The 23,889-nt window shown below is 39.6% G+C and overlaps 1 protein-coding gene across 1 annotated transcript in view; it reads right to left on the reverse strand.

Annotated features, from left to right (window-relative positions):
* The window catches only part of LOC112109691 (A disintegrin and metalloproteinase with thrombospondin motifs 18), a 102,222-nt gene that overhangs the window by 26,344 nt on the left and 51,989 nt on the right, over positions 1-23,889 (reverse strand). Inside the window, 8 exon segments of the mRNA XM_026663640.1 lie at positions 4,925-5,169; positions 6,883-7,006; positions 7,139-7,269; positions 12,781-12,953; positions 19,341-19,489; positions 20,455-20,550; positions 21,640-21,793; positions 23,154-23,291. Of these exon segments, the coding sequence (XP_026519425.1) occupies positions 4,925-5,169; positions 6,883-7,006; positions 7,139-7,269; positions 12,781-12,953; positions 19,341-19,489; positions 20,455-20,550; positions 21,640-21,793; positions 23,154-23,291 (1,210 nt within the window).

The raw sequence follows: 23,889 nt of genomic DNA on the forward strand, positions 1-23,889 counted from the left end.
TGCTTTCACATATGGATATAAAGCAGATGATATGGTAGCACATTTCACTGATAAATAGGCAAATGTGTTATCACATTATCTTGAATTCCAATCAATTTATCCATCCATGGTCAAGCTACTTTATTCTCTCACATCTATGATAAATTTCCCACTAAATAGTGGCATTTAGTTTAAACCCTTACCCACAATTCTAGCCAATGGTGGAGAGTGACTGAGTGTTTTGAACCACTGGAAGTCAGTGACCCATTGCAAGCTCCTTTGGAAACCTGCATCATTTTTGATGACCAAGTTCTCCTTGCTGTTTTGCTTACTGATGCTAACCTAATACGGAGAACATATTTTCAATGCTTACTTCCCACCATTGTCAGGCCTGATTTCCAAGACTGGGCAAATGGAGTGTTGAACCCACAATAAGTTCTTTCTTGAGCTAAATCCCTTGCTAAATTCTTTGAAAAACGCTGACAACTTCTTTAAATTGAAACCAGGTGACCTTAAATTACCTATGTCTGAATCTCAGACAAATGTAATAGTGTCGAGCATTGAACTTCATTTAAAAATATTCTAGTATGTCTCCACTTAAGATGACACAATTGCCTTACCAAAACCATATGTTAAAAGCCTAGTATTAATTCCTGATCCCAGATTATCATTTAACTATCACATTTCTACCACCATAAAGCTTTGTCTATTTTTTCATCCAGCCAAAATCTGGCCATTTGGGGAACTAGGTTGTGAATCCACAGTGAATCTGGGCTTTTGTTGTTTCAGTTTTCATTGGCTTCTGTAAACCCACAATCAGCAGACTATAAATATTACTAGCTGTAACTTCAGGACTTTGCACTGATTCCAAGAAGCACTGGCATAACAGAGTAACTGCCGCACTTTACCACCTGAGATTCCACGCACTGCCCTATCTGGAAAAGCTCTGGTGGATTTTGAAATCTCATTGAGCTCTTGCAAATTTAACAAAGCGTGTAATGAAACACCACTGCCCTCATGCATTTCATTCCTTGTTCTCATCACAATTTTATTCTCTTCCACCAAAAAATAGTTGGCCATGCAAGTTCGTATTTTTCCCCCCGCAACCCAGCTAAATTATAGATTCACTCCCATTTGTCTTCCTTGGTATGACTGGTTCCCATAATTATATATATATTTGTAATATTCCAATATAAATATGAAAAGCGCTGCATCATGCTTTTCTTGCCTTACACCAATTTTTGAATAGTATTTTAATGAATACTGTAAAGTTTTAGATTAAATGAGGTGCTCAGCTGAAGTCTGATTTTGGAAAACCAAAATCCCTTAGGTGCATTTTTCATGAAATATTTAGTGGAATCTTAGGGCAAGATTGTCACTGTTTAATGTATCCAGGCAGGGAAGTAAGGAGGCATAAGGTCCCATTTGCTTCCTTGCACATCACAAGGCAAGGGGAGAGCAGCATCCACATTTCTGCTACTCCTTATCTAAATAGATAAACGGGGAATGAGGCGGCAGGGGCAAGGAGTGGATGGAACCTTTATCTGGCCCCACAGGGCTGCAGCCAGCACAGCCAGGCAGGCACAGGTTAAGGTAATGGGATAAAGGGCTGATCCCAGATACTTCCCGTTTAGAGGAAGAAGGAGAACTATGGACCAAATTGTGCAAGTGTGTGATGCCCCTTACTGAGGGAATGTGGTAATTCCTTAATGTGGCCTTCAGTGATTTTTAATACTTTATCTCCTGAAAGTAAAAAGGAAACAATGTATGTATGTGACAGAAAAACAATCCAGGGATCTTAAAAATTGTCAGCAAACAAAAAATGTAATATGAATTCATCTTGTTTCAATCACCTTCCCATCTCTTAAAACATGGTTCATGCTGTACAAACTGGATCTCATAGAGACATTTTGGAGAGTGCTGGAATGCACAGATAAGTAAACTCAAGCAATCTGGATCTACTATGCAAAGGATCATACTGAAGATGCAACTGGTGCACTCACAAAACCTTGCATTGGCATGCACAGATGTAGGAACCTCACTCCTTTATATGTGCATACATTTACTCAATTTATACATGCAAATGCCAGTAATACATGCACTGTGGGTTTTTACAAGAGCACCCATTGTGCCCTCCTACAGAAATCTTCTCCAGAAACTAGTAATTGAATTGCTCTTGGGTCTTGGAAGAATACTGACAATAATAAAGCATCATAGACACAAGGTGGGTAAGGTAATTTCTTTTATTGGACCAACTTCTGTTGGTGAGAGAGACCAGCTTTCAAGCTACACAAAGCTCTTCCTCAGATCTGGGAAAGGTACTCAGACCTTTCCCAGACCTGAGGAAGAGCTCTGTGTAGCTCGAAAGCTGGTCTCTCTCATCAACAGAAGTTGGTCCAATAAAAGAAATTACCTTACCCACCTTGTCTCGCTAATATCCTGGGACTGACATGGCTACAACACCACTGTATATAAAGTATCATATACATTTTAAAAAGAACACTCAATTTTCTAGACAAAAAGTTGTCAATATATAAGGGCCTGATCCTACAAATGCTTATTTAATGGAAATAAAAACTACCCTTGTGAGAAAAATGTTGGCAGGGTTGGGCCCCCAAGCTTGTGATATGCTGTCTGCCTATCTTAGGTATTCATAGTTGAAGCAGGATCTGCTTCATCATTTGTACTGAAATAGTAAATTGTCATGTTACATTTTAGGAGCACGCTTGGTTTCTAATAATGGATTTGTGTTTGTTTATATTTTGGATTGGCTTTTTCATAGCTTAGAGTAATTGATGGAGCCAAAATAGTATACCTCTTTGAAAGCAACATGCTTCGCATTGCTTAAGAATAAAGTCCATTGAATGTCACTTAAATTATAGAGAGTAAATATATATATATATATTAACAACAGTCCATAGATTATATATTTTTGGAATACATAGCCCTACATGCACTGTAACTTTTCTAGTCATTAAAATCCCTGGTTGCCAATGCTAGTAGTGTAGGTATTTCAATAAAAATACATGGGAAGTTTAAATAAGCTCTCATAGGAGCAATAGCCTGAAGTTAAATGTTAAACCTAAGTGAAGCTCTTCAGCATAATTTGATAGGATGAAAATAGACGCATTATCTGGCATTAAAACCAGGTTTTTAAAATATATTTTTGCAGAGTATTTGCATAATCTGCAACAAAACAGATCACTTTCTATGTCAATTTACTATTCATACTTCTGTCTTCAGGGTTATAACAATATAGCTCAAATTACACTGCATTATAATGAATTAGATTCCCAAGATTTCAGTGTACTATTTCTTAGTATTTGTACATATACTAGTAGCTTTGGTATAAGGCTATTTTGGACATGACTGCACAGACCGGGCTTCGCGTCTGAAACGTTTCACTCCTAAGGCTAAAACGTTCATGTCAATAGACAAACATACAGAGAATGAAAGAAATTAGTAGCTTTTAAAAAGCACAAAATATCAAGATATACTGTAATATAAGAAAATGCTTTTGGCCCCCTTCAGCAATCCCTCCCAAACCAAAGCACTCAGACACAGGCTTAAATCCCATTGGCTTCAATTGGCTTCAATGGGATTTAAGGACAAAATTAAGCACAGACTTAAATATTTCCCTGAATTAGAGCCTTAAAGACTAAGTAAGACTTAACTCAACTATTAAATATTCCAGATAAAAACTATACTAAATAAATGTAAAGGTCTGGCTAATACTGAACGAAGCCAAGAAAGCAGAAATTTCACACTGTGGTGTAAAGAGACTTTATTGTGGCTTCATTTTACTGCACAAAGGAATGAAGGAGAGGTGAGATGTGAAGCTCTAGACTTGTTAATCATCGCTGCAAAGTTTCAGCAGGATACCACTTTTTTCAAATTACAAGTATTTTGAATGTAATGGAGTGTAGGACCAGACACGGCTGCCTCAGAGAAAGATGTACAACACTGAACGTCATCCTCCACATGTGCACTGAAGGCAAAATAATGCATTTGGTAGTGATCTAATCTGAGCACTAGTGCACGGGGTGGGAAAGAGTTGAATTCCCTAGGGGAAGAGCTGCTTCCCCTCTCTGACAGTGAAGGATGAGTCAAAACATGCCAAATGGACAAGCTGGAGGTTCCAGAGAGTTGTCAGAGATTTCCAGGGAAAGAGAGAAAATAATGTAGCTAGGGCCTCTGTAACTATCATCAACTAGCAGTTGGCCATCAAGTGTTCTGGGACACATTAAAGGAAAGTCTGGTAAAGCAACTCGGTAGGAAAAGGATTTTCCTTACCCAGAGCAAAAGTGCTGCAATTCTAAAACGAAACCAAACCAAAAATGATATGAGCACTAAGTTCACTTTCTGCTGCACTGATCTCTGACTCAGGACACGTGGCAGACAGACCAGGCGATAATGACTTGATTGTGAAAAATCTTTTTTTCACCCTCTTTCCCACATGGTGTTAGCTACAAAACTGCATGAATGGAAACTGCATAGGCACCCACGAGTAGTGTTTAGACAATCAATGACCTAATCCACATGCACAAAAGCCTGTATGTGCATATAGCTTCAGAAGAAATATTTGAAAATGTGGCTCTTACGCTTTACCATGCTGTTTGGTATTTAGTTTGCACGTCACTGAATTTTATTGTATAACATTTATTGAATGAACCTATAATCTCCATTACAATTGTGAGAAATAATGCTGTGTAGTGCGTTTTACACATTTTCCTTTTCACTAGCCTTCTGACAGTTTACTAAATCCCAGACCTCGACACACTGGTGAAAGGCCTTTCAGTCTAGCATGACTATACAATTAAGTCTGAATAGTACCATGACTCAATGCTATTCTTTAATCTGTCTGAGAGCTACAGCACTGAGCTAAAGCTGTCATGGCTAATTCTGTAATAGACATCAATGATAGAATAAACAGAAGAAAGCTTACTTCAAAGACTAGCGTCTCATTAGTTGGCCCTGCTGCATATAGACTCTCTGGATGACTAAAAGAGCGTTGATAATCAAAAACTGTCCCAGCAAAGGAGAACTTTCCTGGCCAGTCAATTGTCCAGTCCCCTGTTAGATAATACTTCTTATTCAGGTTGCGCACTGCAAGATAGCTGGTGGAGATGTGCAGTTCCTGGATTTCAATACTACGTGCTCCTGCTGGAATGATGACCACTGGATAATAGTCTACAATGAAAGAATTAAGCAATATTTTTCCCAATTGTAATAAAACAAAGTTCCCTATTTTGAGTAAACCAGGGACTATATAGACAGCGGTCCTGATCCATCAAATTGTTGCTTTAGATTTATGATGGTGTAACATTGATTTTAAAGGTTCTACACCAGCTTATAATTAGAGCAACTCAGTGAGTGAATGAGTCCCTGGAATTCTATTATTTTTTTCTTCTTGACTGAAGACAAGAAAAATCAAATTCTTTTTTAATACATATCAGGAACAATCAATCTGTTTCAGTTGTTTTACCAGGTTTTCTCTGTAATACCTATAATATAACAGGACCAATACACTTTTGGGGTGAAATGCAACAAAATGCAGAGAGTTTGTGCAAGGTCTTATACAGAACTAGATCTTCCAGTTATTGGGGATCTGCCTTATAGACACGCCGTTTCAATTGGAATGAATTTGTGTTTTACCTATGCATACAGTAAGGATTTATGCTTGGCCCTCACCCAAAATTTCACCCATTTGCAATCTGGCCACACACTACAACTCACTTGGTCTATAAACTCCCAGTGGCTTATTGCTTCTGTAATTGCTCAGGCCATTTGAATGCTATATCTCTACATCTTGTTACTTACTGACATGGTCCCATCTGACCACCTCACAATTTTAATGTAGTTAGCCTCACAACATGCCTGTGAGATAGGGAAGTGCTATCATCCCCATTTCACACATGGCAAAACTAAGGGAGACTAAGTGACTTGCCCAAAGTCACATAAGAAGTCTGTGGGGGAGCAAAGAATTCAACCTGGGTTTCCCCAACCCCTCCACTAGGATCTTAACCACTGGCCCATCCTTCCTCTCTCAACTGAAGATGACCTTCCTGAGTCCCAGACTTGCACACTAAATACTGGCCCATCCACAGAACCCAGCTGAAAGGTTCCAATCAACGTACATAACAAAATATATATAAATTCTTTCTGGTTCCTAATAGAACAAGAAGCACCTGCATGTTTGTCATTAGTCTATGAACAACTTTTTATATCTTCCACAATCTCATTCAAGACAAAATAATTCAGATAGTTTTCACTCACCTGCGACCTTAAACCCTCTTCCTTTTAAACCAGTGGTGGGCAACCTGCGGCCCGCAGGCCACACACTGCCCATCAGGGTAATCCACTGGCGGGCCACAAGACAGTTTGTTTACATTAACTGTCCGCAGGCACAGCCGCCCGCAGCTCCCAGTGGCCGCAGTTCGCCATTCCCGGCCAACGGGAGCTGCAGGAAATGGCGCAGGCCGCGGGGACATACTGGCCGCCACTTCCCGCAGCTCCCATTGGCCAGGAACGGCGAACCGCGACCACTGGGAGCTGTTGGCGGCCATGCCTGCGGACGGTCAGTGTAAACATTCTCTCACGGCCCACCAGCGGATTACCCTGATGGGCCGCAGGTTGCCCACCACTGCTTTAAAAAACCGGTGAGTGTGGAAAGTGGCTTAAGTAACAATAAAATACTTGCTATTTAACTAAGGAAAATTTATGGTCATAGTTTTCTTGTAGCCTAGGAACAGCGGAGATATGAACTCTCCTCTCACTCTCCCCGTGAGTTTCAGTTTACATCTGGACCTTGAGCCACTGACCTAATGAGCGAAGAGTCATATATACTACATGGAGATCCAGCTGAGCAGTGAGCTGATGATCATGTGGAACAGCTTTCCTTACCATTAGCTTTGTGCTGGATCAAGTACTGGCCTTTAAAGAACTTGCAGGTTGAATTATCTCCTTTACAAACTCCACAGGCATCCAAAGCAGCTTTTGAACCAAGTCCACGATCACACCCGACTTGCTGAAAGCAAAAGGCAGAAGTGAAGGACTCAGACACAAGGGAATTTCAAGTAACAGCTGCATTTTCTATTAAGGAGTCAATTGTTCACTTAAAAATGACATTGTTACTGAAAGAAACTTCAGTTTATCTTACTTCACAAATTCCGTCAATGCAAACATCATATTTGTTCTGGGAGCATAAGGTTCCATCTTTCACTTTGCTGGACATTGCAAAGAAAAAGTCAAAGTCTTCAGCTGTGCAGTACAATTTACATCTATCTTCCTCTGAAAACATGAAGAGACAAGTAGATTAAGAAAGGGATAGATAATAAGACAGTAAATATCATAATGCCACTATATAAATCCATGGTACACCCTCACCTTGAATACTGCATGCAGTTCTGGTCGACCCATCTCAAAAAAGATTATATTAGAATTGGAAAAGGTGCAGAGAAGAGAAACAAAAATGATTAAGGGTATGGAACAGCTTCTCCATATAAGGAGAGATTAAAAAGGCTGGGACTTTTCAGCTTGGAAAAGAGGAGACTAAGGGGAGACATGGCAGAATCATGAATGGTGTGGACAAAGAGAATAAGGAAGTGTTATGTACTTCACATAACACAAGAACCAGGGGTCACCCAATGAAATTAATAGGCAGAAGGTTTAAAACAAACAAAAGAAAGTACTACTTCACACAACGCACAGTCAACCTGTGGAACTCATTGCCAGGGGATGTTGTGAAGGGTAAACCTATAATGGGGTTCAAAAAAGAATTAGATAAGTTCATGGAGGATAGGGCCATGGATGGCTATTAGCCAAGATGGTCAGGGATGCAATCCGATGCTCTGGGTATGCCTAGCCTCTGACTGCCAGAAGCTGGGAGTGGACAACCAGGGATGGATCACTCGATGATTGCCTGTTCTGTTCATTCCCTCTGGGGCACATGGCATTGGCCGCTGTCAGAAGACAGGATACTGGGCTAGATGGACCATTGGTCTGACCTAGTATGGCTGTTCTTATGTTCTACACAATGAGGTACAAAGTACTATTGTGATAGACATGGAGCTGCTATGCAGCTATGCATACATTTTATGAACTCTGCATGTGATGTGGTCAGTCAGGAAAAGTTATTGTATAGTGTATAACTATGGTGGGTTATTAGAATTTCCTGTGTGACTGTATTGATCTAACTCATATTAGGGTTTAATGGAATGTTTATTATACACCTATAATGCTTGAATTCCACCCTGCAGTCTTGGTGACAACTGAAACCATAAGGATCGTGCTTGAGTGGTTTATCATGTCTTTAGGACCCCAGAATGGGTAGAACAGACAAATACGATAGGTTATAGGTTGTTATTTTAAATTAACACATGGATTTGGCAATCCACATGGACATATAATTAAAATCCAATACCATTATGAAAACATGTAAATTCCATTAGCTCTGCTTCAGTCTCTCCAACCTCTGTTGCTGATGTGGCTTCAAATTTCAGAGCCACTTGTCCACGGTTTCAAGTTTCATTTTTTATTAAGAAAGATTGGCTGGGGATTTGTAATATTTTCATTTAACTTTTCAATTAAAAACAGAGAGCATGTAAGTTGGCACAAATGATCAGCCTATTTGGAAGCTAAGACTGCGGGCTGGCATCTCAATTCAAAAGACATTTTCCCCCCCAAAGCAATCCACACAGCCAGCACCAGATTTAGGGGCAGGTGACCCATGTGACCACCTGGGGTGCTGGGCTGGAGGGGGGGACAGCGGGCTTTGTTAGCTACAAAAGGGAAAATAGAATGTTTGAAGTAACATGTTTCAGGTGTTCCATATTTGGATTCATTTTTCACTAACCTCCTAGAATTTTGGGGACCTTTGTAGAATCTCATGGAACCTTCCAGACTTTCTGAGAACTACATTTTCCTCACACCTCTACTCCTGAGGGCATTCTGCACCAAAAAATTAAAAATTCTGCACCAAAAAAATTAAAATTCTGCACACAATATTTCAAAATTCTGCAAGTTTTATTTGTCAATAAATCAATTCGGAGGCTCCAGCATGGCAATGGGGAGCACAGGCCACTGGCTGCATGAAGGTGGAAGATCACCCTGCAGCCCTCCCCACCCCCAGGACACGGACTCAGCGGTGAGGCTGCACCTGACCCTGACACAGCACAAGGCCTGGGCCTACCCCAGAAACACCCTGGGGCCATGTCCAGGTGTTCACCAGGTGTGAGGCAGGTAGGCTCAACCAGGCAGGATCCAAGTGTGGAGTGTGTGGGGATCCAGATGTGGGGTGAGAGGATTCTGTGTGGGACAATCTGGGTGCAGGAAGCTCACGGGGGGTCTAGGTGTGGGGGGATCTGGATGCACAGAGGCTCGTTGGAGGGTTCCAGGTGCAGGGGTAATGGGACTCTGCAGGGGGTTCCAGGTGAAGGTTGTTGAGGCTCAGTGGAGGGGTCTGGGTGTGGGGGAGAGGGGCTTGGTGGGGTGGGGGTCTGGGTGCAGCTAGTTGGTGGTCAGTAGTGTGGGGGTCTGGATGTGGGGGCTCAGGGTGGTGCAGGGGGTGGTGCAGTGGTGGGTGGTCCAGAGGTAGGGGGATCTGGGTGCAGGGGTTGAGGTTCATTGGGTTGAGGTTCAGGTATGGAGGGCTAGGGGGTTCTGGATGTACCGGTTGAGGCTTAGCAGGGGTGGATGCTGAGCGTCCTGCAGCTGAGGGAGATTTCTGGGGGTGGGTCTGTCATAGCCCCAGCCACTCCTTGCAGGGGAAGAGGAAGTCCCATCCTCTCCAGCCCAGCCAGGACTAGCAGCTGATCCTGGCTCAGGGTAGGAGCCCCTGGCTGGGGTGTCCCCAGCCCCGTGGTGATTTACCTCTCTGCCGGCTGCTCTGGGTGCCTGAAACATTGTACCTGTGCTGATAGGGAGTGGTGCGTGACTGCTCTTGCTGCTTCCCTGTCAGAAAGTCATTTTTCTGTGGGAAAGCAAAGAAATCTCTGGGGGACATGAATTCTGTGCATGCGCAGTGGTGCAGAATTCCCACAGGAGTAAACCTAGAATGTTGTCAGCCATCCCCTCATAGGTATACAAGGGGCAGGGAATAGCCAGTCAGTCAGTGAGATATAATTACTAACTGAAGTGAAGTGAGAGCCCATATGCGATATTGTGAACCTTGTTTTACTGTGTAATTGTGAAAGTGTACTTGTGTTTTAAAATTTGAAGAGTGCAAATAGTGACTCATAAAGGAGATATTTAATGAGACACCAGAGATATCTATTGAACCTCTATCTATGTAACAAAATAAAAGAAATACTGTTACTACTTTTGCCATGCTTAACACGTAATGTTTGATGACTTTCTAAGACTGCGGAACATAGACTTTTGCTCTCCGTAATGCTGTCAGTTTTCCCCTGTAGAAAGGGAAAGATGCCTACAAAGAAGCCTTCAGGAGCTCAGTATAGGAAGCGAAAAGTTCAGTTACAATCTAGTTAGCAGCAAGGGGCAAATTTGATGGGAAAATAACTGAAACAGAATAACACAGACCTTTTGAACTAAAGGACTAGGGTTAACATTCTAAGGCTGTCACCTACTGTAACACTATTTAATACTGGTCCATCCAACATTGGTGCATAGTTCAATTTCTTGATGTTAGTACATTTCAGCTATTCTTAAAATTAAAAAGTTTGTATAAGATTAGAGGAAACTTTTTTTTTATTTGCTTATATATGGCATGAATAAATACAGATTTACAGATCCTAGCACGCAAATGTATTGTCTTATATGACAGGGATAAATCATGCATGCAAGTTGTGCATCAAAGTTGTGAAATGGGCTACAAATGCAATAAAAAATAAGGTATTCAAAAGTTTAATAAACGGGGGGGGGAGGGGCACCAAAGACACTCCTCGCTTGGGGTGCCATTTGATATAGGGCCATCCCTATGCACAGTTAGCTGGCAATCAAGTCCTTCTTATACACAGAACACACATTATGCCTACAAGGGAATTGATTGGTTCTATATTGGAAAATTCAATAATTATATTATAATGATTGCTTTTTATAGACTGGACAGTATTATTGAGTCACTTACTATCAATATTAAGCACTATGGCCAAGATTTCAAAAAACAGGAGCCTAAAGTTAGACTGCTAAATATATGCTTAGGCTTCTAACTAAGGGTATGTCCACACTGCGAAAAAACACTCGCGTCAGTGAGTCTCAGATCCCTGGTCTCAAGACTCAGGCTCACAGGGCTCATGCTACGGTGTTAAAAATAGAGTGTTAGATATTCCTGTGTGGGCTCTGAAACTCAGAGGGGGGGTGGGATGTCTCAGAGCTCAAGCTCCAGCCCAAGCAGGAACATCTGCACTGCTATTTTTAGTGCTGTAATGTGAACCTGAGTCTGTAGACCCAGGCTCTGAGACTTGCTGAGGTGGGTGTTTTTTTGCAGTGTAGACATACCCCAAGTATTCTAATTTTCAATACCCAGAAGTTTCCATTGAAGATAAAAGCTGCTCAGCAGTTTTGAAAATCAGTCCACATATTTAAGTCTAAATACAGACTTAGGGGGAGATGTTGAAAAGCACATATGGGGCTTTAGGTGTGTACGTCCTGTTTACTTTCAACAGTACTTGTGCTCCTAAATCCCTCTGGTGCTTTTTAAAAAAATTTCCTTAATGCCTAAAAGTAGGCTCCTATTTTTGAAAATCTTGGCCCATCTGTTTAACATAAATGTGTCACCATGATAGTAAATATTAAACAAGATACATCATATGAAGGATTTAATGCAATAGACATTGCCACCTAGTTCTGAGACCCACGCCAACTAGATCACTCCTTTTTAACTTTACACATTCCTCCCACCCACAATGGCTATATCAGAAAGCAGGCTTCTAACCAGTCATCAAACTACTTATATCATGTCTGTATAAATAAAGATGGCTTAAATCACTGTATTCCCAGCTAATGTTGACTATCCTCTAAAGAATATTTAACAGACCACAAATAAAAGCATATTTTAAAATATATATGTATGTAAAAGTATGCCCTCTCAAGATATTTGAAGGCGACTTCTGTGAATTGTAGACAAAGCAGCCACAATATGACATATACCCGCCACTTTCGTTTAAGAAATAGCAATCACAAATATTCACTGTGCTTTGAAACTACGGGGAAGTATTTGTAGCTATTAACTACCCAATAAAATCCTAATAATGATACTGGATGTTTACAAAATTGAGGCTTATGCAGGAAAAATAAACTTAAACTTGAGCAACAGAGAAGGAATATTTACTGAGCTATGAGTCTTATAAAGCCCCAGCAACAATTCTCATGAGAATATACCAGTAGGAAACTCGAAAGGGTTGATTTACTGTTACATTTAGAAATCTGAGAACATTCCAAATGAATGAAGATTCTGGCATGTTATTGTAGGAGTTGGTGGTTCCCATATAGAGAAATTCGTGGGAAAAGGTGGTTTGTTGTTTAGGTTTGCTTTGGTTTTTTAGTTTTGTTTTGTTTTAACAAAAAAAAGGCAATATAAAACAAAAGTGAGGGACAGCATGGTCAGGGAACAGAGGATAGAGATCTAAATTCACGATCAAAGCCAACTTTGCAGGCTCTTACATGTGATGTTACACCGAAGACCAAATTCAACCCTGCTAGAAAGCATGTGCAGCTCCACAGAAGTCTCCCTGGATTTCCACACACTCACAGAGGGGCTGCATTTGGCCCAGAAAATATCAATGAACAAGGTAGCCTGCCTCACACAAATTATTTTGTCAATCAGAACCATGGCCAAATTACCTTCAACTTTAGTATAGGGCTTCCAGCTGTAGTACCATCCACGGAAAGGCTTGCTGTTAAATTCTGCACACTGCTGGGCACGGAAATCCAGACTATTGGGTGGACATGGCTGAATATTGCAAAGCTGATAAATACGACTGGAGCCCTGACAGAACTTGCCACCATACTGTGGCCTACAAAGAAAGAAAAAAGAATATTTTGCAAAACCAAAAGTGGATGTGATTGACACCTGTTAAATACATTCAATGACAGTTCGTTAAGAAGCACCATTCTATTGACTTCTGTTGAGCTAAACAGCACAACTTATTGACTCAAAAGGTCACTATTTCTCTCAAGATACAATTAATTTTAATTATCACCAAAACCAAGCAAAGTAGTCAACAAACGCTATCTGCTTGGATCATTATATATCAATTTAACCATGTGCCCATCTAGAAGTAAATACTGTTTTCACTGAATTAAACTCTTGCCAGTCAGGGTATTTTTATTTGCATGTATGATCTGATCGGTCAACACAATTACAGATCTCAGAATTACTGACCTGCGGAAGTAAACAGTATCAATGTACTGACTTGCTATATGCCAGTTTTCAGTTTACTGTGATCCAGGAATTCTCATGTATGTAACAATAATTATTTACCATAATAGTTGTTAATAAAGGAAAAAATAACAGATAACATAAAACTAATCAAACATACACTGAATGAACAATTGCATTCTGATAATTGTTAAAACTACAATATGTAGAAATGTTCCTTTAAATAGTTACCCAGCAGCTCAACTCTTACAGGAGAACAAGGGATTGTGCACGGTTGTTCTGATGTAGGAAAGCACTTATGTACATGTTTAACTTTACACACATGTTTGAGGCACACTGACTTCAATGGACTTTAATTGTGCACTTGAATACCCTTCTGAATAGTGATGCTTTGCTAAATTTGGACTAGTACGAAGATAAACTATATCATTAGTTTGCTAGTATTCATATATTAATTATATAATCAGATTTTTAATGCTAGCTGGGTGTATATAAATATAAACAAATTAAAAATGTTAGCCTTGCTTTTTTTCAGCATGCCTACGAGAGCTGATCAGTTGATTACTGTATTCATTCACCTCTCTATTCCTTGCAGATCTATATAGAAATCTACTGATGTTATGGTTTCAATGTACAATTCTGCAGTGTTCCAGTATACCACTGTCCCCAAAACTATATGATTTTATTATTGTTGTTAGCATTATTTATATTTTCATAGTACCTGGGAGCCCCAGGCATGGACCAGAACCCCATTGTGCTAGGTACTGTACAAACACAGAACAAAAAAAACAGTCCCTACCCTAAAGAGCTTACTGTCTAAATATAATACAAGAGAAAATAGATGGATATAGACAGATGGACAGGGACATACAAGGAAACAATCTGACTGTATTGGTCAGTATGATAAGCTGTGTTCTCAGCAAACCAGCAGCCTAACCATTATCAAATATTTTGTATTATTCCACTTAGCCTTGTTTCTAGTGAAAAAGATGTAAGTAGACTTTTGTTCCAATTCTGCACCTGCATACATTTGTCTAATGATGGTTTAAGAGGTTAGGGAAAATACACACTTGGAATGCATGTTATGGTATTTTAGTGAATGGCTTGGCTATGTTACACAAACATCACGGGAAACACTTTCAGAATAATGTACCTGGTGCAGTATTTGCACAGTTCCTAACTAAGATAATGGGAACAGTTTGTTTAAATCCCTACACACTGTATTATAAACGTCCAGTATATCTTGTAACTTATGTTAACACACTTTCCTGTTGAATCCATTGTGGAGTGATGCTGAGGGGACATGTAGGTAAAATATGGATAAGAGATTCCAGGTGCATTTTGCAATTATATTTTATACTATTTGCTTATTCCCACATTCTAATCCTCATACATTTGTAAAACAAGCTGGAGTCTGTTTTCATGTCTTGAATCAGCATTACTGCTTTGAAGGCAATACAATAGCTGGCTTTTTCAGAAGTCTTTAGTGAATACTGGACTACAGAACAGTCTCTCAAAGGAAATGGTGGAAATCCATCTGTTAGCCCATTTAAAACTGGGCAGAGCACTAGGGAAATGTGCTCTAGGGAACAATCTTGCACTGACCTCACCCAGGGATGGACTAGAATCGTTACTAGCCATCTTAACACTGGGCCTATAGTGAACTAAGGCATGCTTCCCATCTTGATTGGCAGCCGTTCAATTCAGCCAAAACTATTCTTCAGCTCAGATAGCATATATGTTGACTGAGTGTAATAGATGACAGTTTTGCCTGAATAAAGTAGGAAAAGTTGTTGGGCCCATACTCATTTCTGTTCAGATGCCTTTCCTTTACAGCATGTATGATTTCTTTTAGTTCCTCTGGCCTAGGGAACAAGACTCTCTATATGTAAGTGGGGGAAAGGAAGCAAGTCCCTGCCCAAGTAAAAGTCACCAAACAAGCGAAATAACAGAATAATTTAGGATTAGATTGTGGCTTTTAGCCCCAGCCCTGCAACTGAGGATGGTAAAAAGCTCCACCAACCTAGAGGAGCACCGAGAGAAGCATTCTAGTTTTCCATTTGTGCTACAGAACTTTAAATGGTGCGGAATACTCCACTCTCTACCAAACTGCTGGTCAGTGAATAAGTGAGAGGTAGGGTATGGGTAGGGTTCTGCTTACTCCTCACCTGTCTCTGCCCCTTATCAATGAGTCACTCCCAAAGGGGAGAAACTAATTAGAAGACTCCTCACCTCTGGGAAGCCCTTACATGGGCTGTCCAAGAGGACTCGCGTGTTAAGTTAGGGCTAACCACAATCTAACCCTGAGCTGTTACTATGTGGAAGGGGTAATCTTTATAAAAAAGAAGGCTGGCTTTGTTGTCCTATGGATCTTCAGGATGGGGAGAGGCTAAGCGGAGATATCCATGTAAATTTCAATGTACTAATCAAATGATATTATTGTTGTTTTTGTTTATTTAGCAGAACCAAATAGTGTACTACACATCTCACAATACAAATAGGAGTGCACAGTCTCTGTCCCGAAGAGCTTACAATTGAAGGCCCTGATCCACACACACACATTCATAACTTCACACATAGGAGTAAAGTTTCTCACGTGTCTAGGTGTTTTCTGGATTCAGACAATGGAAGAACGAAGGGGATACCAAACCACCCAAGAAGTTTTGAAGTAGGGGCTGCAGAGAATAGACTCCAAAGACTAATTTATAAACCATCTCAAAGAGTCCAAGCACAAAGACTCCAATAAATGTACTAATAAATAACACATTTAAAAAAAGACCTAAGGTATTAAAATACTATTCGTGTGGCTTAAATGAATTTGCCCGTCTGCGATACCCATAGCAAAGCCAATGCCCCTACTCCAAAATAATTTTAAGCAGCCCTACTGGTATATATATGTGTTACCATATGCACATTCCATCATTATAGTAGTATCTAAATGATTGATTATGAAGTCACATCTTCTGCAAAAAACAAAACCAAATAGACATGTAGTCAATACCTTGTTGGAGCAGATGTGACAACAATTAAAAGATCTGGGATGACTATTCACTTGAAGCTGACAGATGGAATACAAACAATACACTGCAATGATCTGTACACTGCTCTTTACAGAGATGGTATTCAATGCAGTACAGTTAATAATGGTAACTAGACCATGAAGTGCTGGCTCCAAACTCCTTCAAATTTTGGAATAGTTTACATCTAGATGTGCACACTTCAGCATAGGCCCAAATGCTATTAATAGTATTACAATGCTAACGTGCCTTTTTTTCCTATATGAAGTCAATGGTCTATAGAATTTTTTCACAGTCCTTATAAAATTTGATTAGTTACTGTTTCAAACTGCATCATTACTTTAAATTTTCAGTGCTTGTGATCATTCTTAAAATAATTGAATACAAAAGAATAAAAAGTTGTTTTAGTTAATACATTATTATTATTATTTTGGTCTTTTTATTATGCACATGCCTAAAACTGTATTCTAATATTTTAGCAACCAGTGCACAATTATGAAGCAGGTAGGACGCAATCCCAGTGATATGATTTAGGTATTAACTTAAATCTCTTGGGCACTATTTAGGCCCTTTACCAGCTGAACTATTAAATTATGTAATCTATTTCTTGGGAAACTATCTTAATTGTAAAATGTTGTGATGTATGAAAACCAGATCCCTAAAATTATGCTGTAGCAATTTATACAAGCGTAATGAGTTTAGCAAATCTGAATAGCTCTCAGTGTACTATAACTGACCTCAGTAGGTGTTTGGTAGTGTAAATTCATGCTTAACTCAGACTGTCATTCAGACTATGTTTCAAAAGACTCTAGGGCAGGACCACAGTGACTGTGTTACAAGTGTCAACAAAAAGGAAATTGAATTGGTTGGGTATTATTTACAGGAAGAGACTCATACTCACACACAGATGTGCGCACACAAACAGGAAAAGATTTTCAAACCAGGAATCTAAATTTACTTCATATTTAAGCTCCAAATAAGTGATCTGATCTTTAAACTCACTGAACATCCAGTAGTTCCTACTGAAGTCACTGGAGACTCAATGCTTTTGAAAATCAGGCCATGTATTTAGAAGCCCTATTTTGAGGGCTGAAATGAATCTTCAGTGGGGCATACTCATGATGCTGAAGACTGAATTTCACCAACAGTTAAGGCTAAATTAGCTGAATGCCTTGGTGTCATCCAAAACCTTTGAAAAATCAAAGTGGGAGAAACAAATTTAGTTTTTCACATGCAGTTTGGATTTGGGAAACAGAAATGAATGTCAGGAATTTTGAAGATTTAAGTCTGAATCATTAGGATTACGTGCATGTGCACATGCACAGAATACAGTGAATACAGTTTCCACATTGCAACTAGTTAACAACTACTTTCCAATGCATTCACCTTTATTTTAAAAGCACTATTGGTCAGGGATGTGAAATACATCTATATGTGTATTTGTTCATCCTGGAACAGGATGTTCTGTAGACAGTGTTTTTTATAGTGTTGGGGTTTCATAAGTCTAATTCTGATAGAGATTTATAGTTACTCCTCTTGGCTCTAAGTGAATTATCATTAGCATAATGTAATTAGAGTAGGCAGAGACAAGATCAAGTACTGGCATTGAACATAACATGTGTTCATACCAAAATCCATAACACACATTTCTTAATGATGGTTTAAATACAATATATTGCAGTCACACACGGTTCCTATTGGAATGGTTTACTTATAACACTGGCTGAAATGTAAATCAAAGTACTCAAGCTAGTTGAAACATTTCAATTAGTAGAGGTCCCCCTTCTGTATTCTGTGCTGTGCCGAGATAGCCATACAAGAACTTGAGAAAAGAGCACTAAGTAGATAGATAGATAGTATATACATAGATCCCATGGAAACTTCAGCATAAAAACTAAAATCTATCTACCTGCATTAAAATTGTGACGCAAATGGACCAATCTAAAAAAAAATTTCAAATGTATATGTGATTCTCCATTGAGAACCCATTGTGCACATCTAGAGACTGCTGTGAATTCATATATACCACGAATCCTGTGTCTATCCAATAACACTGAGACACAACAGAAAAGTTAAGCAAGTGCCCTGCCATAGATTTTTAAGGATTAGTTCCATTAATTGAAGGGCAACAGAGACTGTTATAACTAACCCACATGTTCCCATAATATAAAATGTGAAGTGTGAATATTGCTACTATAACATTATATAGTAGGTGTGTATGCTACTTTATAGTTTCATATAAAATCTGTCATATTTTGTCTTTTTATTGACCATGGTTTAAATAATCATTTTATTGACTACGATGGAGAGCATGTGTGTCTATGCCTGTCTAGAGATGTGTCCAGAATAAACCAGTGAACCTTTTTTTCCCTGCAAGCTAAACCGAATTGAATGCTTGGGGAAAATGCTGGATCGATAGCACTTCATCACTCATCTGAAATGGTAATTCTAAGCAATGAGAGGGTTTTTTCAATCTATAGGGCAATGTAATCTTTGCCTTTTGGACAGAAATGCCAATTAAGGTATACATTAGTGAAAGCTGGGAAGACAGTGTGGGAGCATGTACACAATATTACAGTAAAATGTACAGATTAAAATAGACATTAGAGCTACTTTAGAATAAAAAAGGGACAAAATTTTGGCAAAATAAATCTCATTTTTTGACCAACTGTAGTTTTAAACATTTTGCTATGTTTCAACCAGTTCTATTTAAAACTCAGTCAGGCCTGATCAAAAACCCATTGATGTCAATGGGTGTCTATTCACTTATGTCAGTGGGCTTTAGACAGGCCCTTCGTCCCTGATATCGGAATATCCTTCCTCTTTCAGAGCTCTCCATCCTACTGATTTGTAACTGACTACTCACAGTGTACTGTGGAGCTTTCTGAGAGTCTCAGAAGCAGTTACCCCCATGTGAATTTGCAACAAAATCTACTCTTTCCCCTTTTTTGTTGTATCAGAAATAATTATTATAAAAACAATACCTTTCCACATCAATGTCTTACTTTGGGTTATTGCAGTGTCTCTCTTGATAGGTGACTCCACCTCCACAGGTCCGAGAACACTTGGACCACTCAGACCACGCAGCCCATTGGCCATTAACAGGCTTGGGTCCATGATCTCCATATCTGACACACTGACCTCTTCGACACCACTGTCAAAAGAATGTCAACAAATGTCCCATCACAGCTGGTGCTACCTAGTAGGCTGCTGAGAAGAAAAGACCCAGGTGCCAATCCTGCCATCACTTAAGCATTCATTTAACTCTATATAAATTAGCAGTCCCATTGAATTCAATGGGATGGCTCACAGAAGTGTTAGCAGGATTGGGGCCCTGGGTAGTAACAAGATAAATAAGATGACATGTAAAAAGACAAACTCTAGCACTTGTCTAGCTTTGAGTCTCTGCCTATGTTGAAATGACTGAGGACCAAATTTTAAAAAGTGGTCTCTAATTTTGGGTGCTTCAATTTTGGCTGGCCAACTTCAGATACTCTATGTCTGATTTTCAGAAGTGATGAGTACCAAAAACTCCAGCTGATGTTAACAGCTGCTGATGGTGCCTAGCACCTCTAAATCAGCCCCAGACATTCAGAGTTGGGCATATAAAAATTAGAGGCCATTTTCCCCTCTAGCTATTAATTTACTGTTATTGCAATAAGAGAAAGGGGGAAATGAAGAAAAATACTCAAATACAGCAAGGAAACAAATCAGGCTCTTGAAAATTACAATATCTAATACAAATTACATGTTACAGTAAAATAAAATATCAGTAATTATTGAATCACACGCACCAATAGCAACGATTATTATTATCTCTCATACTTGCAATTACATTGTCATGGTAAAGCAAATGAACATGTCCTCAGACTCCTTCCAACAGGCTGATCAATAAAGATAATACATCTATAGACTATGGGCCAAATTCATTCCTGGCATAAGCCGCTACAGTAAAACATATGCTGCTTCTGCCAGGAATGAATTTGCAGCCTTGCTCTAAGTCCTATTAAAAGCATTCTATTTTTTTCAATGACTTAAATGAGAGTTGGATCAGGCCCTCGGTCCACTGTATTCTAATACAAGTTACAATACTGTAGCTCCACTAATTAAATAACTTACCATACTTATGCCACAAGCTGTCCCTTCCGCTGCTGGCATGAACTTTGTCTCACATCTATGACCTACTTTATGACACCAGAGTGATTTGCATATATCCTAGAAAAAAATCAGAGAATTCCCCCATTGTATGCTGATGTCTAGAAGTTTTCCATGAGTGACACTTCATCAAAGCATTCCTTTGCTATCACAAAAGCCCTATGAATTAGACCCATTTCTGAACAAAGAAGAACTAGTTCTACGTTTTATAGCATAATGATACACGCTGGTCTACTGACTTCATATTTCTAGAACATTTTCAAGTTTGGTTCTCTGATTATTTTCTTGTCTTTTCAAGGTGAGACTATAAAAGAACCAACTAGCTATTAAAACTCCAAGGGCAGAACATGAACAACTCTACAGGCCTTCTAAAAATGTGGAGGGAAACAATTTTCTTGAAACACACATGAAATGTTTGGAAAGACTGTGTATAAAAAAATTGTTGTCATCTGGCAAAATGCTGGTTAACATAAAATAATCCCAAATGTTGCAGCATAGCCATAAGAATAATACTAATAATTAATAATGACAACACATCGTCAGAATGACCATATTGTGATTTTAGCAGAACACCTTTCTTAAAGAAATCGAAGGGGCCAGAACAGCCACCTACATAAATAATGGGTTAATATGACTACATCCTACATCAAAAAGCTAAGGATGGAAAGCTGCATTTTTATTACTCTGAAATAATCTTCTCAAGAGGAGCTATATTGTGCCAGGGCTTTTTGCAAATGAATAAGGACTGAAGGAACATATAAAATCTTCCTTTCCTTGCACCCTCTGTACAAATGACACAATTGGAGCACTTAGTTTCCCCTGAGTTGTAGCCACACCACCCTGGTCACTGGAGAAAAGAGCATGCTGTAGCATCCTAATGAATGGTGAAGCTTGTGCATTCAGCCTGGGCTTTTTGTGGATCCTGGAAAGATTTTGCATCTCAGAGGCACAGTCCCTTCTGAAGCTCCCTCTGGGGTCATGAAACTCCCTAACAGGCTAGAGCCTTCAGAGCATATGACAAGCATGCCAAGCAATTTCAGGTTTAGAAATAATCCAGACCTTGTTGCTCGTACTCCTTGCACTCATTTATAGGACATTACAGTCTTCTAATGTCAGTTCTAACTTTGTCAAAAAGATATTAACAGGTACCTTCACAAAACTGAGGTTGCATAGTTTTGCTTTCATTCCAAATTGCCATTTGCACTGGGTATCAGCATCATAGATCTGCCCTGGCAGTTTATCAGGGTATTTATATTGTCCTGTTTGTTTAGGTTCATCAATCAGGCAAGCAGCTTGAGCTGTACTATAATGAGAACGTATATTTATTAATCATGATGTTGAGCTTTTTAATCAAAAAGACTTTTATTTGCTACAGAACAGCAAAAACACATGCTATTGCATACAGTACCTTTCACGAGCATTATAGGCATGCACTGAATGAGAATACTTGCTGCAGAAGCCAAGAGATGTTGACTTCTTGTTGGTAGCCTGACCTGCAAAGTTTTAGGAAGCAGGAATTCCCAGGCTCTAGGATTATGGTAATATTAGATATAAATGGTGTCAATTTCCTATTCTCCCTTCCTTATGTGAGTGTAACCAAGAGCAAGGAGATCTCCCTAGACTACGCTTTCCAGAAGTGCAACACAGGATCTGATGCAGAACCCACATATGCAGTGTCTCATTTCTGCGTTTTCTTCATGTGAAAGGCCATACAAAAAGGCCACAGAGTTTTAGTTGAGAGACCAATCAGCATTGTGTGTTTTTGGCTGGTTGCGCACATGTTAAAGCCAAAATTGCATATTGTTATCCATCATTCTTCCTCCTTAGTGCTTGTGGTTCCATGAGTTTGGAAGTTCGATCTACCTACAATTTGCCTTCCAACTATGCGTCTGTTGGGCCATACTAAATGCTTGAATGCCCCAACGTGGATTAATAATTTTCCTATAGCAATATTACTTACTGTGGCAGAGAAAATCACCCCAAATTCTGTCATCTTTCCTTTCCCCTAGTCAGGTAAACCAGTTTGGTATCTAAGTGTCCACTCCTATATTTAATGGCAATGTATGCATATTATGCCATTGTGGGGTTCATGTAATAAAAGCAAAAACTTATGTTGCAGAGATTGCAATTCTGGTGATCATAAATGCTAAAACTAAAGGCTGCTCCTTTATCAGCATACATGGTTTGTACCAACGTGCTAGGGAAATAATGGAATTCCTTTCTTTTCAGCAGCTCTGTAAAATATGCTTATTGAAGGCATGACAATCAGATATGACTAGGTCAGGAAAAAATCCACAAATATTCATGCATTTCCCGTCAGCACCCCTTTTATATTCACTTTTCACTAATATTCTAATAAACCTGTTTACTAGAACGTTTGGGGAAAGAACGAAATGCAAGTGAATATTACAGCATATTCACAGAGGATGAAATTCATTCCTATGAAGAGAGCCAGCACAGAGGCCTATAATACCACTTATGTCCCACACAAACCAAAGTTTGTGGGCTCATCTAGTACATTGGTTTTGTATTGGCCTTTTTCACAGAGATGAAATCCACACCAAAGTAAAATTTTAATTTCTAATCATGAGTATTTGCACCAGAAAGCCAATTCTAAGAGTTGCCACCCTCCTCTGGAAGATCCTGACTTATATCTGACCTACCTGAGGAATTTATTGAGATACTGCCTGCTGCATACAGACCAGGAAAACACCCCATTGTTTCCTGTAAGCGTGGGAGACATAATGTTACCTTCGGCTTTTCTACAGGGATTTCCTTCTCCATCGTGAATCATGCCAAAGCTAGAAAGAGAACCACAAATGAGAGGGGCACCCGAAACAAAATGCCAGAAACAAGAGATAGCTTTTAGGGGGAAAGAAATGCTGTTATATTATAGCAGTAATTCTATCAACAAAGTCCACAAGTCAGAAATAAATTAACACGACAAATGGTCACTAGTCAAGCCCAGGTTAATAGAGAGTGAAATTTATTCTTGGAGTACAATACATGGAACTGGATAAAGAAGGTTGAGTTTCAGGGGAAATCTAGTTTGGCGAGGCATCAGGGGTTCAGGAACATAAATCAAACCCCCAGGCTGCCAGTACACAAACACCAGAACATCATCATGTAACATCAGTGTCTCAGCCTGCTTAATAAAGTTCTCTTTCCTGCACATCAGTTTGCTAATGAAACAATTATCATCTACCAGCTGTTTGGTGGCCCATGCGAAATAAGGTGGTGGGCTCATTCCTCTACTCCAGGGGTCGGCAACGTTTGGCATGCGGCTCGCCAGGGTAAGTACCCTGGCGGGCCGGGCCAGTTTATTTACCTGCTGACGTGGCAGGTTCGGCCAATTGCGGCCCCCACTCGCCGCGGTTCGCCGTCCCGGGCCAATGGGGG

Source organism: Terrapene carolina, unplaced genomic scaffold (genome assembly GCF_002925995.2).
Source record: "Terrapene carolina triunguis isolate 2854851 unplaced genomic scaffold, T_m_triunguis-2.0 Scaffold33891, whole genome shotgun sequence".
Taxonomy (NCBI): Eukaryota; Metazoa; Chordata; order Testudines; family Emydidae; genus Terrapene; species Terrapene triunguis.